Below are 14,897 nucleotides of genomic sequence, written 5' to 3'. Positions count from 1 at the left end.
GACAAAGTTTTGGCAACTGTTTAAATCCCAGAGTCCTTGAAAATCTGTTCCTTACCCCAACAAAGCTTTAAAAAATTTGTTATCAGTGCTTCTTTCCTTGGCTTTTCACAGTCAGAACCTTGACATTGTATATTCTTATCAGAAGCTGCTGCAAATTAATTTTGTGCACTTTGCAAGGAAAAATAACTGGCCAAATCCTGCTGCTCCAAGCAGCATTCTCTGTAACAAGGCTTCCTTTTTGCTTTCAAAAAGGAAATAAAATGCTTTAAAGAGGCATTATAAAACCAGACAACACCACATAGCCTCTTAGGACAGAAAACACTCTTGTGCACCAAGCTTGCCTATCAGAATGACCAAGCTTAGCAGGGGTAGTGCTTATATGAGAAGACGAGTGCTTCATAGGGGACTGCAGGGAGATTTACTGCTGCTGTGCTTTGTCCTCTTAGGTACTACTCAGACAAATGCTTGGCTCAGTTTGAGGGGATTTTATACATCACTGGATAGCAGCCTTCATCTGAATTGCTGTGTGGGAATGTCAGTGGTTGGACAGCAGCAATTTGCTCAACTCCAGCTCAGACCTACTGCTCCTTCCTGCAGTCTCACCTAGAGACAACGTTTTCACCTCTTGTTTCGTGTTGACATTGCTGCTGGGGTTGCTGAGTGGCATGCCAGCTCCTCCTGTGCAGACAAGACTGGCTCTGGTGCTCCCCAAAGGATGTGGAGGCAATGCTGGAATGGGCTGCACGCCCCAGAACGGGGCCAATGAGCAACAAGGCCAAAGTCCACCAGACCCCGACCACCAGGAACAACTTGGTGAAATTCAGAGTTATTGCACAGGTAGGGGACTTGAAGACTAAAACATAATTGAACAGCATTTGAAAAGTTTACCAAGCTACGTCAAGGCATCGACATTTTTTAACTATGTTGATGTCTTCCTTCTCTTTGACTTCATTGTAAAAGGAAGCCACCACAATCTGGTATTTTGCTGTGGAATGGACTGCATTACTAAGAGCATCATTTTAGAAAATCAGAGCTTGTAAATTTTGATGAGTGTTGGAGAAATGCTATACGTGGACTAAGTGGATAGCTTAGTATATGTGCAATGAACCATGTCCCATTCCAGCCTGGCCCAGGAACAGTTGCTCCTCTGATTTTACTTGTGCCTGCTGTGACAGACACTTTGGGGCAATGGCTGGCAGGTGTTAGAGAATGTATTTTCTTAACCTTGTCACAAGGGAAAAAATGGATTGGGAGGGAGTGTAGTGGAGATGAGAAGACAGAAAGAGAAATAGTGAAGGGAAAATTCCCAGCAGCATTAGGAAAAAACTGTATCATGGTATTGGAATGGACATGGAAGTTTTATAGGATAAAAGGTTCTTTTACAGAGGGCAATGCTGTTTAATTATGGAATCAGGTAAACTGATCTTGCTATCAATCAGAACAGATCTATTTGTCCAGAAAGAATTTTAATTCAGGAAAGGGGTTTCTGAAGTCTGGCCTGTTGCCCAGACCTGTGAGAACTGAAGCAGAGAAAAGCAAAAGCAGCAAAAGCATACTCATTATTTAGCTGGACCTTTTGATTTCTAAAAATAGAGTAATTGTGACCAAACACACACAGACACACACAGACACACAGACACAGACACACACACACACACAATTCCATGTTTCTTCTCGTGTGAAAAATTAATGTCTTTCTCTACTACTTTATACCTGTAAGCTGGCATGCTGGCAGCTCTGGGAGAGAGGCTGGACTTTGAAACATAGATTTACTCAAGGAAAACTTCTGCCCTTCAGTGTGGGAGGCACTGTTCCCTCCTGGAAACATTACCCTCTCTTCTAGTTATACACTGACAAGAGGGGAAAAATATTTAAATAATTAACTTGTGGACAACTGTCCTGTATTGGACTCTGAATAAATACAACTTTTCATAGTGGAGAAGAGTTGTAAAACACTTTAATCACTTTAATCAAGGTATGAAGAAAATCACCTTTAGAGGCCTCAGTGTTTCTGTGTCTTCAAACCTGACAAAGATAATATCTCCTATTTCAGAAATACCAAAATTCTTCCAGTAGAATGGAGAAGGTGATTATGAACATTTCTGACATTATCTCCAAGATCAAAAAGGCTTCTTGCAGTAGTCTTTGCCATATTAGACAGCACATGATTTGGGCTATTAACTAGAAAAAAAAAAAACATTTAGACTCCTTTTCCCTTTCGTTTTAGGGAGAACTCTATTTCCTCAGGTGAAATTGATGAGTGACTCATATATTTAAAGCCTGGAGAAATTTGCATCATATGCCAAAAAAATGTTTATGTTTGGATCCATTTTGTAGATGAACTACCCTTGCAAGTAGGCTGTATCTCTGTCCCATCCTCCAGGGATGCTGGGAAGCAGCAGGGTTTGATTAGTTCTTAAGCTACATGTTTACAATCTTCGAGGAAAGGTTTTTTTGTAGGATTTAACCTTGCTTGAATGTGTATCAGACATCAAGAACATAAAGCAGAACTGGGTGCAGACAATGGGGCATGAAACTTTGGTATGCATTGGCTTAGGCCTAACCCATACCATAGAAAACTTTCAATGTCTTGGGAAAACTGGGCTTGCTAATAGTCTCTCACCCTGATTGAACCCTGTGACCTCTCACTTTAAGTTCACTGACCAAATATCTTTGTTTTTCACTCGGAAAATGCTTTCTTGCAACCTTTCACAGAGATACACGTGCTGCCCCTGCAGCTCCATGTAGCTGCTCATGACAGCACAGTAGGATGGCAGGGTACAGATCTCATGTGCAGATCCTATTTTATGATTCTGTGATATCCTCCTACAGTTCAGATTAAAGGCAGCCTCTGGAGATCTCTGTGCCGACCTCTTCTCAAAGCAGTGTCAAAGAGGTTGCTCTGGACCTTACCCAGGCAAGCTCTGAATATCTCTAACAATGGAGGTTTCACAAACCCTATGGTGCAGTGTCTGACTGCCCTCATGGTGATTTTTTTCCCCCCAGTGATTTCTGCCTGGAATTTTCCTCATTGCAACTTGTGTCCATTGCCTTTCACACTTTTACTGCACATATCCAAGAAGTTGGCCTGGATCTTCTCCAAATGAGTAGTAAAAGGCAGTGATGTGCTCCCCCCTCCCCCTGCCTTTAGCCTTTGCGGGACTGAGCACTCCCAGTTGTCTCAATCTCTTCTTGTACATCCTTGAAATCCATCAAAGTGTGTGATGTGCTGTAATTCCCAAGTCTTATCTGCCAGGCTGTCAGTCTGCTGACAAGGTTTATTGTTACTGGAACAGAGAGGAAGGCCTCCATGTGAAGGCCTCTGGAACATCACTGCAGACACTGTTATCTCTGAGAGAAACGAAAGTCTAAACAGAGCGTGCTAACAGGGTGAGGTTCTTCCTTCTGCCTCCTTTGGGCTGATTTAAAGTAGGCTTCATGCAAAAGGTCACCTTTTGGTAGCATGGCTCCCCCTGCACATGCCAGGGAAATGGATATCAGGGTATCTGCTGGCTCCAAAGCAGGGTGAGGCAGGGGGTTTGCACCACTGGAAAAAAGAGCTGGTTCTTTCCCCACAAGTGGTACCCTGCTCCACCCCTTCACTGCTTTGCATTTAGAAGCAGTGGTCAAGAACTGCCCCCACTTGCAAAGGGTAGCTGGAGTGCCTGGCAGCTGATTCATCTTGTTTCTATTTTTTTTTATTAATACATCCAGGAAAAGCCTGGATGGAAGATAGCAGCCACAACATTTACTGTCCCAGAGCAGGAGAGGTGGGTGGATTGGGTTGCAGTGAGACTTGGCATGACAAGTGGAAAAAGCAAGGCACAGGCTTTTCCATGTCTGGCTGTCCAATGTAGCAGAACTTTGGAGGAAGACCCAACATAGGTAATGCTGTGAAACAGCCAGTTTAAAGAAAATGTATTTAGAGAAGTAACAATTACCCAAACTGTTATGAAATTCATTGGTCTCAATGAAAGCAGAGAGCAGCCTTTGCTAACACAGAGCTTTTCCTAATCTCTTCAGAAGTTTCCAGAAAGCCTTATCAGATACTTATTGCACCTCCTTTTTCATCTTCATGAAGGTCTGGTTGGGACCTTAGCTTCACCTGCCTCTGGTGGGCATGGCAGGAGGCTGATCACAGCCTTGAGAACTGAACCAGGTGCTGGCCAATCTCTGAGACGCTGGCACAGCCTGCAATAAATGAAACACTGGTGAGAGACAAAGGTCTGTGAATGAAGCTTGGAAGCCCCCCTGCTCTAAATCCCAGTCTTGTACGAGTCAAGTTGGAATAGGCTGGTACTTCAACATCTCCACTCCTCAGTGGCACCTTCAGCCTTGAGGTTCAGCACTAGAGTCCCCCCACAAGAAGAGTCAGAAACATGAAAAAAAATTATTTTTATAACAAGCTGAGTAGGGTGCGATCTGATCCAGTAAAGTCAGCAGAAGAACACAGAGAAAAGACAGGGGTTGCGCTGCCAAATGGCCAGAGGTGAAGATTTGCATTGCCATTTAATTTGAACAAATATGGGTGGAATAGGGGTGACAGCTGGCTGAACATGAGCCAACTGTGTACCCAGGTGGGTATCCTGGCCTGTGTCAGCAAAGGTGTGGGCAGCAGGACCAGGCCAGTGGTTGTCCCCCTGTTCTGGGCACTGGTGAGGCTGCACCTTGAATCCTCTGTTCAGGCGAGTTTTAAACTGGATATTAGGAAGAATTTATTCACAGAAATTGTTATCAAGCACTGGAATAGGCTGCAAAGGAAGTGGTTGAGTCACCAGCTCTGGACATGGTCTCATGGTGGAATTGGCAGTGTTGGGTTAATAGCTGGACTTGTTGATCTTAAAGGTCTTTTCCAACCTAAAAGATTGTATCATTCAATGAATTTCACAGCCTCAGCAAAAGGATCCCAACCTGCTACTCTTGCTGAATCCTGTGCCCTTTTGCATGAAAAGAACTGTAAAATTCTGCTGGGGAAAAAACCCAGGAATTTTCACTGGTTGAAAAAGTAACCCATAAAACCACACTATGGCCAGAGGGATTTCAGCTCCAGTCTCCCAGTCAGTGTTGCTATCCACTTGAGTTCTACATGTCATAATATATAGAATATCCTGCATGGGTGGGAACCCACAAGGATCATCCAGTCCAACTCCTGGCCCTGCAAAGGACACCCCAAGAATCACACCATGTGCCTGAGAGCACTGTCCAAATGCTTCTTTATCTCTGTCAGGCTTGGTGCTTTGACCTGGTGGAGACCTTGTTCCAGTGCCATAACCCTCTTGTTCAAGAGTAAAACTGGAGGTTGCACTGGGCTCTGCAAATTTGCCGTTTGGTGAAAGGGTCAAACAGGGCAGCTACAGCTGGGAGCAGGAGTGAGAAATGCAGAGTGAGAGTAAAAGGTGGGAGGAGACACAAAAGCTTTTAAAATGTGTAATCGTCTATAGACTGTATTCTCTAACACACAGAAAAAACTTCTGCATCCATTTTTAATGAACTCTTAATGCAAAAGAAAAGATCGGTTGCATTTTACCTTGAAAAACACTAATTAAATACTGAAAAACTTATTCTCTCCTTCCCAGAAGAACAGAAATTACAAGTTTTGTTTGGCTGTACTTAGCATTTCTGCATCTCTTTACTTGGGTCACAAAGCTGGTCTAACCTACTCCCTCCATGCAAACTTCATTGCTGTGACACCTGGAATGCCAAGTGGTTTCACAGGAAGCAGAGAATCTCAAGTATAGCAACTTAAACTATCACAGCTCCTGTGGATTCCCTTTTTGTGACCATCACACTCCTGATTTTATAGGGCTTGCATGGAGAAACATCTGTAACACCCATTACAAACAAAATACTTACCAGCTAAGGCCATAGACAAGCGAAATTCATCCTGAAGAATTTTCAAGACATCCTGAAGACCTTCTTCACCCTGCACCAACAGAGAAAGCAGTCAGGGTAAAAGGAGCACTGGCACAGAGCAGTGCTGCAGGATGCCTGCACCCTGAGAGTTGGGATAGTCCCTTAAGTCTGTGCCAATTCCAGCCTCTCATGCAGATGAATGATTAAAATTATATGATGGATGTGCTCAGTTCTTCACAGATTAATTTAGATGCTTTTCCTTTTGGGATACATCTGAACAGGGAAAGAAAACAAAGCTGTTTTTCACTTCTGACATTTGTAGCTGGTTCTTTTTGTTTTTTTAGCTTTCAGTTTTCCCCGACCAATGGGCTTGCTATTTAAAATGTCAAGTCTTACAATGCTGACAGGTTTTAATGAAGCAATGAGAGTTTTATATATGTTACCACTCCAGAACTGTAGATAATTCAAATACTGGACAGTAAACTGTAGTTTACTTCAAATACTGGAATCTTTAAAAATAGTAGACTATGTGTTTTTCTCTGTGTAAGTGACACCAAGAAGCTCAAAAGCCAATAAAATATACAGAAGATTTTGATCTTCCTATGAAATACTGGAGGATTTAAATTTTTTTTTGTCTTAAGTTTTCTTTTAATGTCTTGCAATAATGAATGCTTTGGGTGCAGACAATGTTAGCACTTGTTTATGCCCTTCCTCTATTGTATGCTTTGGTAATGCCACTGAGATACATCTTTAGGAATATGCTATGGAATATAACACCAAAGCACAATTGAAGCCCCCAAAATCCCATCTCCTTTCTGTTTCCATTGTGGAAAAAGTGCAAACAACTCACAGGAACACTTTTTTTCATCTTAAGCCCTTTGTTGTTTACTGGCAGAAGAAATAGTACTGCCAACTCTTACAGGATTTTTCAGGAGATTCAGGTGATTTCTTGATCAAAGCTTTGCTACTGGAATCCACAGCAATCACACCACTGGACAAGAGTGCCATTTAAAAGAAAGGAAATGTGTCTAGAACATAAAAAAGAAGTATCTTTTCTTCTACAGGAAAGTTTTGAAAGATTCCATCCAGAGTGTAAAAAGCAAAAAATTAGCAATAAACCCCAACCGGTTTTAATTTTAATTATATTATGTTTACCTCCTGCATCAGAGGCCTAATTCATGACTCTGGATCATAGAAATATACTCAGGGTTGAGAAGCAGTAAAGCTGGGACTGAAATAGCAGTGGAAAACCCAGGCACCTCCATGACACAGTTTTGTTCAGCCTGGTCCAAAATGTTTCAGCTATCTTTCTGTATGTATTTCTGAAGAATTCATAGCACTGCTGTGAAACTGTTCTACCAAAACCATGTATTGTTCCCAACTATTTGCTGAAAGCAAATAAAATTGTCAGACTAATCTTTCTGGCAAATAAACCCAGCTCCAGTTTTTGAAAGCACTGATGGTCTTGAGTCCTAAAATATTTTAGCACCAAACTGCAACAACAAGAAATCAGGTCCCACAAAACAATGCTATATCACCTTCAAAATCCCATTGTTCAAAATCCCAGGAAATTGTCAAATTCAATGGTATTTTTAAATCAGAGGAAATGTCAGGGTTTCATTCAATCTGGGGTGATTCCACTTCAAATTCAGCAAAATAAAATTAAAAAATATATTCTCCACCAGTGAAAACTCTGTGACTTCAATTGCAGGACTGCTGGACAGTGTGAGAAGCAGGCATATGGACTCATATTTTAGTCTTACTCACCTTGTAAGCCAGGCCCCATAAAGCTGGTCTTCCAATAAAGACGCATTTTGCTCCCAGTGCCAGTGCTTTTAACACGTCGCTTCCTTTTCGTATCCCACCATCTACATAAACTTCGACTCTGCCTCGTACTGCCTCCACAACCTCAACCAGAGCATCAATCTGCAAAGAAGTAGCCAGTCTCACCTTGAGGGCAGCTTTTGGTTCCAAGAGAATGAGGATATATTCCAAAGAGACAGGCAGGGATGCAGTGCTTTAGTAGGAGACTTTCTCAAAATGAAACGTGACATCACGAATAGCTCAGCACCAGGAGCTGCAGAATAATGTGTAGCTCCCTGTTTTGCTTTCCAGATACTTAATGCCATTTTCCAGTGCTTTGCTTAGACTGATATTCTTTGCTATCACTTTTGATTAGTGAAAAAGTAACATTTTCAATAGATTTATGAAATATTTTAAATATACATTTCAATGGGAATAACTGTCATCAATATTTTACTTTTATTTGAGACAATGATGAATAATACAACTGTTTGCACAAAAGGCTGATGTCAGACTTCTACTGCTCAAACTACCTAAGCTTACATTTCAACTTAATCCTGGTGACCACTTGTTGAGTGCCTCCCTCTAAAGCATCTGTGAAGGGTTTCGTTCGCTATGTAGTACAGTCAGTCATTTCCTCCAGGTTAAGTCTCCTGATTCCATAAGGTCTTTTCTGTAGACTTCAGCATGGAGTAAGCCTCGGATGTTATTGCAGGGCAGATCCACACAGAGATGCTGGCTCTGGCCTCAAAGGCAGTACAACCAGGGGCAGGACAATGCATTGGACATAATTAACTCTCCTTCAGAACAAATCCAAAAGGCTCTTTCCTGCACTGTCTTATACCTTTTTGCCTTCTTTTAATATATTTTTTTTCCTGAATTTCAAACTGAAAACCTTCAGGCTGAAATTTTCTAGGACTAACTCAGCAAGAGCCAGGCTTGGAACCAGAAAAATAGCAGAGCCCAACTAGGTATCTACTGCCTTGTCTGTGTATGTAAAACAGCTTTTAAGGTGGGAGAACAGTTTAATGTGGATGTCATTTCTGTTATTATGCCTTTAGCATTGAGTTTATTAATTTTTTTATTTGTTATTGTCAGCCTTGACGTAGAATAGAATTCCCCAGTACCTATTTTTATTTAACAAAAGAAAACTGAGAAAAGAAAGTTCGTAAGATACTGTGCAATTGCAAAGAGCAATTGGAAAAACTGACAGAAGCCAAATTAAGCCAGTGAAATACACATGTCCAAACAATGCATGATTTCTTTGTACAAATTTAAAAGCAGGCGAATTTTTCTCCAGATAAGTTATCCTTTTTCTGGCTCATGTAAGTCAATAAATTCCCGTTTAGACTTGAGCCTGTAAATACGCAAGCAGCCATCTCACTAAATCTAGCTGCATTGTTTTGCATGTTTTGACAGATGTGAACAATGAGAATACATTATGCTCTCATTTGTACAATTTTGGTTCCAGAGCTTTGTTTTCTTTTTGCTGCAGTGCGCAAAGAGTTTGAGTGCGCTGCACCAGCTCATGGAGACACAGGCAGGAACTCTCCCTGAGTCTCCCTGACTTAGGCCAGTAGTTTATCTGCACTTAAGTGGGTTCTGTGGTACTTACAGAACCCTCCCAAGAAGCTGAGGAAACACTTCAGTGGGTAGCCCCCATGCCAAAGCATGGATCTCACCAGTTTAAAGCTAAAGTATATCTGCACACATCCATGGCCACTGGACAAACTCAAGTCCACCAGAAGTGTATGCACAAACCTGGGCATAGAGATACCCAGGCTAATGCAAACGTGCAGACCGTAAATGGGGAAAATGTGAGACATCCATTTTCATCCATTCTCACTTACAGTGGCAGGTCCTTCATCCAGTTGCCTCCCACCATGGTTGGACACAATGATTCCCTGAACTCCATGTTTCACTGCCAGCTCTGCATCTTCTCTTGTCAAGATGCCTTTGATGATAATGGGCAGGCGTGTCAGGCTCTGCAGCCAGTAGATGTCATTCCAGGTGACCGAAGGATCCAAGCTGTTGGGTGGCAGTCCATACTCAGACCAGTCATCTCCCTACAGCCAAAATGGAACAGCAAAAAGAAAACTCATCCAGGCTGCAACAATACACAGGTCCCTTGGTGTCTTTCCTTGCCCTAGAACAGATTAATCAAACTTGCCAACAGACATGTTCATCAGCTACAGAAATGTCACACGTCTCTGGAGGAGAATAATTACAATGGGGGTAGAGATCAGTGCCTCTAAGGCAGCTGGGTGGGGATTTTGAAGACAGAACCCAGTCTGGCAGGAGATCAAGCCAGGATGCTGCAGAACCAGCAGGGGAGAAGATACACCCCACTACAGCAAATGCCAAGGCAGCAGTTACCCAGTGGTTTTTCTCTCATGTGGTCCATGACAGAGCAGTGAATGAAAGGACAAGCTCATTTTACAAACCTCAAAGGCTCGTTCCAAGTTCTTCACTTTCATGTGGGGAGGAAGGCGGAAACCATTGCGGACATCGTCGCGTCTCTTGCCTGTGTAGGGCAGATCCGCGGTGAGGACGAGGCCCTGGAAGCCCAAGGCCTCCGCCCGTTGGACCAGCTGCTGGGAAGCTGCCCTGTTGCGGTGGATGTAGAGCTGGAACCAGCGGAGGCCGCCGGGCGCAGCCGTGGAGATCTCCTCCAGTGTGCAGGTGGAGTAGGTGCTGGCAATGTAGCAGGTGTTCATTGCTCTGGCCGCTTGGGAGGCATTGGGAAGGAGTCAGAAACAAAGGCATCTGAAGGGTCTTGCCAGACATGAGATCCAAAACCATGCACTGTTTGCAGAGACCACCCCAACTCCTGATTTCATGTGTATCCTACAAAGCACAGGGCAGCTATGTCCCAGGATACACAATGACAGTGTATTTACCATGCACTTCTGTTAGTCCATGGTTAAGAAAGCAGAAAAGGGAGAGGTAATTAAATGAAAGCTACATTTTTAGAAAAAGTGTGAATTTTATCTTTATGACGGAGTCCCCTCAGGAATGTACTGTTAGATCTACTCAGTGTACACAGAAGAAAAAACATTTCTAGGGGTTAGGTCTCCAAACTTTCAACAGGATTTGTGAAAAGGGGATATCTTTTTGTCCAAGGGAGACATCTCTTAGCCAGTAACAAGGAATTCACAGTTTGAGTCCCATCCACCACTTTTACAAACCATCTAGAGCCCCCAGGACTGGAAAACCTTATGTGGTTTTTGGTATGAGTCAGAAATGTGTCCACTGCCCTTGTCTTCATTTTGCAGCAGACTCCATGGGGCTGATTTTTTTTATGTTGGTAGCTGGAGAAGAAGAGCAACATCTATACAGCTTCCTATGCAAGGTGTCAGAAAGTGAGTTTGCCCCCTCAAGCCTGAAAATTTTTCTCAATCACACTTCAAGTCATCCTAAATGCTTCTTGAGGCTTTCCTACAACCCCCTTTTTGGTGCTACATGGCACCAGAGCAGAAGAGTACCTCTGGCTGTGCTTTTCTCTCCATCAGGCCATGCTAGCTGGTGGAAGCCTGTAGGAGCGATTCCTACAGGAAAGCTGATTTCAGAACCCAGGATTTTAGTCCTGATGTCCATCACGGATACATCCCGCAGCATATGTGGCCGGAAACGAATTCTGTAAGGCAAGAAAACCCTTCAGGACAGTAGATGTTCAGTGAGTTTTCTGGAATTTCATGGAAACCAAGTTTTCATTCACCAATTGCAAAGTAGGAATCTGAGCCAATGAAGAAAACATCAAATAATAAATTATAATAAAAGAAAATACAGCAAAGGCTCTTTGTCTTTTCTGTTTGCTTTTAGAGGTCAATTCAGCCAGCAGTTTAGTCACTTCCACTTTTCATTTGTCCTGCTTTACCATCCACACTACATGATTTCTGCATCTCCTGCCTGAGGTCACCATGTCATGTTCTCCCACTGCCCTCCCTTAGGTTCCTTTTACTTGCAGGCAAGCTGGGTCCTTCTACTTCACCATTCATGTGTCTGTCCTCACTGTACAGTGTGCCTGCTCTCAGGCTCTGCAGCATGTACCCCAAATCCCACCCTAGTTGCACATAGGCTTCCTGCTGTTTACCAAGAGCTCCCTCTTGCAGCTCATTCTATTAGAGCTACTCATGCCCTTTCCTGTAATGCCACACACTCCATAGCACACTGTACCCTACCCTACCCTAGCACCTGCCCTCAACATCCCTCAACATCCCTAAAGCCTCATACAACCCGTGTCATACTCAGTCTGGCATCAGAGCACACAGTGCATGTTGCTCAGGTTTTGCATTTAGCTTGGGGACCCCCTGGAAAGGACAAGGTTTTAGATGTCTTTGCTTGTCAAATTCAAACACTTTCACAAAAACAGTTTAAAAGGTCCCAGTACCCTCTTCATTTCCTTCTCACATTACCTTTTATATGCCAGGATGTTTTCATCTCGTGTGGTACAGTCATCTGCTCCAGCTGCAAAATAATCCCAAGCAATCTTGGGTAAATACTTCTTAGCATAGGCTTCGAAGTCAGAAAGACACACCATAGACATTGCTGAGAGGTGTAGGGAACCTTGAAGAAAAGAATAACATGGAGCACAAATTAGATTCCTGAACTGTCATTCTCTCTTCCAGGGGCTCTTACGTCACTGAATGCAAAGCTTGGAGCCATCTGTTTTATAGAAGGGCTGCTGAGAGTTGTCTCAGTCTATCTTGCACATTGGTCTATGAATCCCCTACCCCAGTATGAGGAAAACTTGCAGATGCAGCCATGAGAGCAGGAGGAAGCTTGCATCTCTGTGCCTCTCTTCATTCTGTTTTAAACAGCAGCCTGAAGAGGACATTTTAGGTCCTCTGCTATTTCAGTTGTGTAATTCTGTCATAAGTTCCATCTTAAAACAAGCTGCTTTATTTGTTCAACTAATTCTACTCAAAGGTTGTCCCAGAACATCATTTGTTAGATTACCCCTAAGGACAGCACCGTGACTGAACAATTAGTTATGGAGCACAGTGATGGAATTCAAGATCATGAAATCTGGAAACAAGTAAATACAGAGTTTACATGTGACCTGCTCCAGCATGAGCACACAGTAAAACTATGTCCAGACCCTGAGAACAAGTCACTGTCAAGGCCAGTGTTGTGGAAAAAACAAAGCATTTTCTACAGATCTTCCTTTCTCTTCTGTAACAAATACCTTCTGGGTGTTTGCATTACATGCTGGAGCACTGATACATACTATAAAAGGAACATACAGAGTTTGGACAAACCATGAGAAAACACTTGTGAAAAACAAATTCCACAACATGAAACATGTTTCTGAGAACTAACCTCAGCCTTTCAGGGAATGGAAGTGAAGCTGTGTGACCCAGATGTCTAATCAAACCAATATAAATGCCGTCCAGAAAATGCCTGCACTTACATACTTTTGAAGAAGCAAGCACTGAAAGCTATGAAAATCAATGTTTTAGCAAACCATGTCCGTGTGTGCAGAAACATGTACAAAGCACAGACAAAGTCAATGTTCTAAATTGTTTGTTGCAATTACTTCTGCAGTCCTGATTAAAATAAGTATTTAGCAAGATATGTGGAAACATGAAATTTTAAAACAGCTGTGGCTCGGTCTGGCTTCTCTAAAAAATGTACAGGAAGAAGTAAATATCCTAATTTTCAGGATTAACCTCCCACCCCAGATTAGCAAGGGTTGCAAGCTTCACCAAAATCAGCCCCATGTGTCCCATGTTGGTCACTTTTGGTACAGATAAACATACAGGTTACGTACACATACACAACCTGTCACACTGCAGGCACTCTGCTTCTCACTGACTGAAGTACCTGTGTTTGCATTTGAAAATAAGAACTCACAATTCTCTGCTAGTAAAGAGCCCAAAGTGAGGAACTCACTGGAAGAGGAATAAGAAATGCAACTGATTTCTTCAGCATTGTTCTGTCTGCTCTGACAGGCATTAGATACCAGGAGGTGCAAGTATCCCAAGCCTACTTTCTCTGACTTAAAGAATTGTACTGATAGCACAAGTCTTCATAAATACACTGTGACATCCTTTAAATCATCTATCACAACTTCTGCTTTTGTAACTTTTAGAAAGGTCAACATCATCAAGCACAATAAGATAAACCAAGTCCTCTCATGGCAGAATAAACAGGAATTTTAAACAACCCAGGCCCAGTCCTGTCTTCCGATTCAGACCTCAGTTCAGACTTACTTTGGGTTTCAGGGAAAGCTGCAGGGGGTGAGAGCCTCTCCTTCAAGTTTGCCTGCAAACAGGATTTTGAGGAGGTCTTTTCACTGTGTAGCTTCTGTTTCTTCTGCAGTCAATAAGCAACCACCAGAGATTAAAGCTCAATCCTGTGGTAAACTTTGTACTGTTTGAATAACACTAACTTTGTTTTGCTATCAGGAGATTAAAAATCCCTCCTAAAAATGCATCACCTCGTCAGCATTGTGATTGCTTAGGACAGAGCCCTGTAGCTGAGCGCTTTGGCAGTGGCTGATGACTGTGCATTCGCTTAGGTAAGCAACAGCATTTCAGGGGGTTTAATGAATCTCTAAACTGTTTGTAACTTGCTGCTTCATCCTTCCAAAATGATAATTCACAGACAGTGTGAGTAGGTACAACTCCCAGCTACAAAGCCTGAACCCTTTACTAGCATGTGGGAGATGTTTTTTTGCTTCCTGCAGTGTAAAATCAACTAAAATACCCTTTGTCTTCTGCCATTTTTAATGGTCTGTAAGTGCTCTTATCAGGACAGAGGTACCAACAAATTTATGATATTGATTTAAATTTCTAAGATATGAAAAATAAACAGTGGACAGTTTTATTTGGCTTTTAGCTTCTTTTAGCCTTTAGGGTTCATGCCTTCAACATTTCTGTGCAAGTATGAGAGCCTGAAGTTTTGATTTTTGCTAACTGAGAAATGAGATATTATAGTGGCAGGTGCAGAAACTTGTTAAAACTTTCCCAAAGTATTGTTGGCCTCCCAGCTCAAGCAGCCCAGATGGGCCAGTGAATGAACTACTGTGGTGGGAAAGAGCTGGAAGCTAAACAGATCTGCAGCCTCATGAGCTAGCATTGAACTGGCTGGTCTGGTCCAGGAGTGCAGACCTGACATTTGTGACAGCAGAAATTGTAGGTCACTGACACCATCTGTGCAGCTGTAGTGAACACCTCTTCTTTCTGTTAGAAGCATTCACAAGACCCTGCCCAAATTCAACCAGACAGGGTGGTCTC

At 42.6% G+C, this 14,897-nt stretch overlaps 1 protein-coding gene across 2 annotated transcripts; it reads right to left on the bottom strand.

Annotated features, from left to right (window-relative positions):
- Positions 1-1,940: 1,940 nt before the first annotated feature.
- HAO2 (hydroxyacid oxidase 2) lies at positions 1,941-13,967 on the bottom strand. Of its 2 annotated transcripts, none has more exons than XM_053936508.1 (8): positions 13,872-13,967; positions 12,072-12,222; positions 11,142-11,293; positions 10,101-10,384; positions 9,507-9,722; positions 7,621-7,779; positions 5,854-5,923; positions 1,941-4,191 (listed from the first exon to the last, which is right to left on the bottom strand). In XM_053936508.1, exons 2-8 carry the CDS (start codon positions 12,200-12,202, stop codon positions 4,136-4,138), a joined length of 1,068 nt encoding a protein of 355 aa, XP_053792483.1. In that variant the 5' UTR covers positions 12,203-12,222; positions 13,872-13,967; the 3' UTR covers positions 1,941-4,135. The 2 variants fall into 2 exon arrangements, with proteins under 2 accessions (XP_053792483.1, XP_053792485.1); XM_053936510.1 differs by having other exon boundaries at positions 10,101-10,180.
- Positions 13,968-14,897: the final 930 nt, after the last annotated feature.

The sequence above is a fragment of the Vidua chalybeata genome, chromosome 2, assembly GCF_026979565.1.
Source record: "Vidua chalybeata isolate OUT-0048 chromosome 2, bVidCha1 merged haplotype, whole genome shotgun sequence".
Classification (NCBI taxonomy): domain Eukaryota; kingdom Metazoa; phylum Chordata; class Aves; order Passeriformes; family Viduidae; genus Vidua; species Vidua chalybeata.
Note: the sequence above shows the minus strand (reverse complement) of the source record. Positions and strands in the feature narration are given on the sequence as shown.

What these genes read in the sequence shown, in the direction of transcription:
- HAO2 (XM_053936508.1), bottom strand. Translation starts at nt 12,202, where the DNA reads ATGTCTATGGTGTGTCTTTCTGACTTCGAAGCCTATGCTAAGAAGTAT. An exon ending in AGAGAAAAGCACAGCCAGAG is followed by an intron (nt 10,385 to 11,141) that starts GTACTCTTCTGC and finishes ATGCCTCCCAAG; the next exon opens with CGGCCAGAGCAATGAACACC. An exon ending in TGGATGAAGGACCTGCCACT is followed by an intron (nt 7,780 to 9,506) that starts GTAAGTGAGAAT and finishes ACTTCTTTGCAG; the next exon opens with ATTGATGCTCTGGTTGAGGT.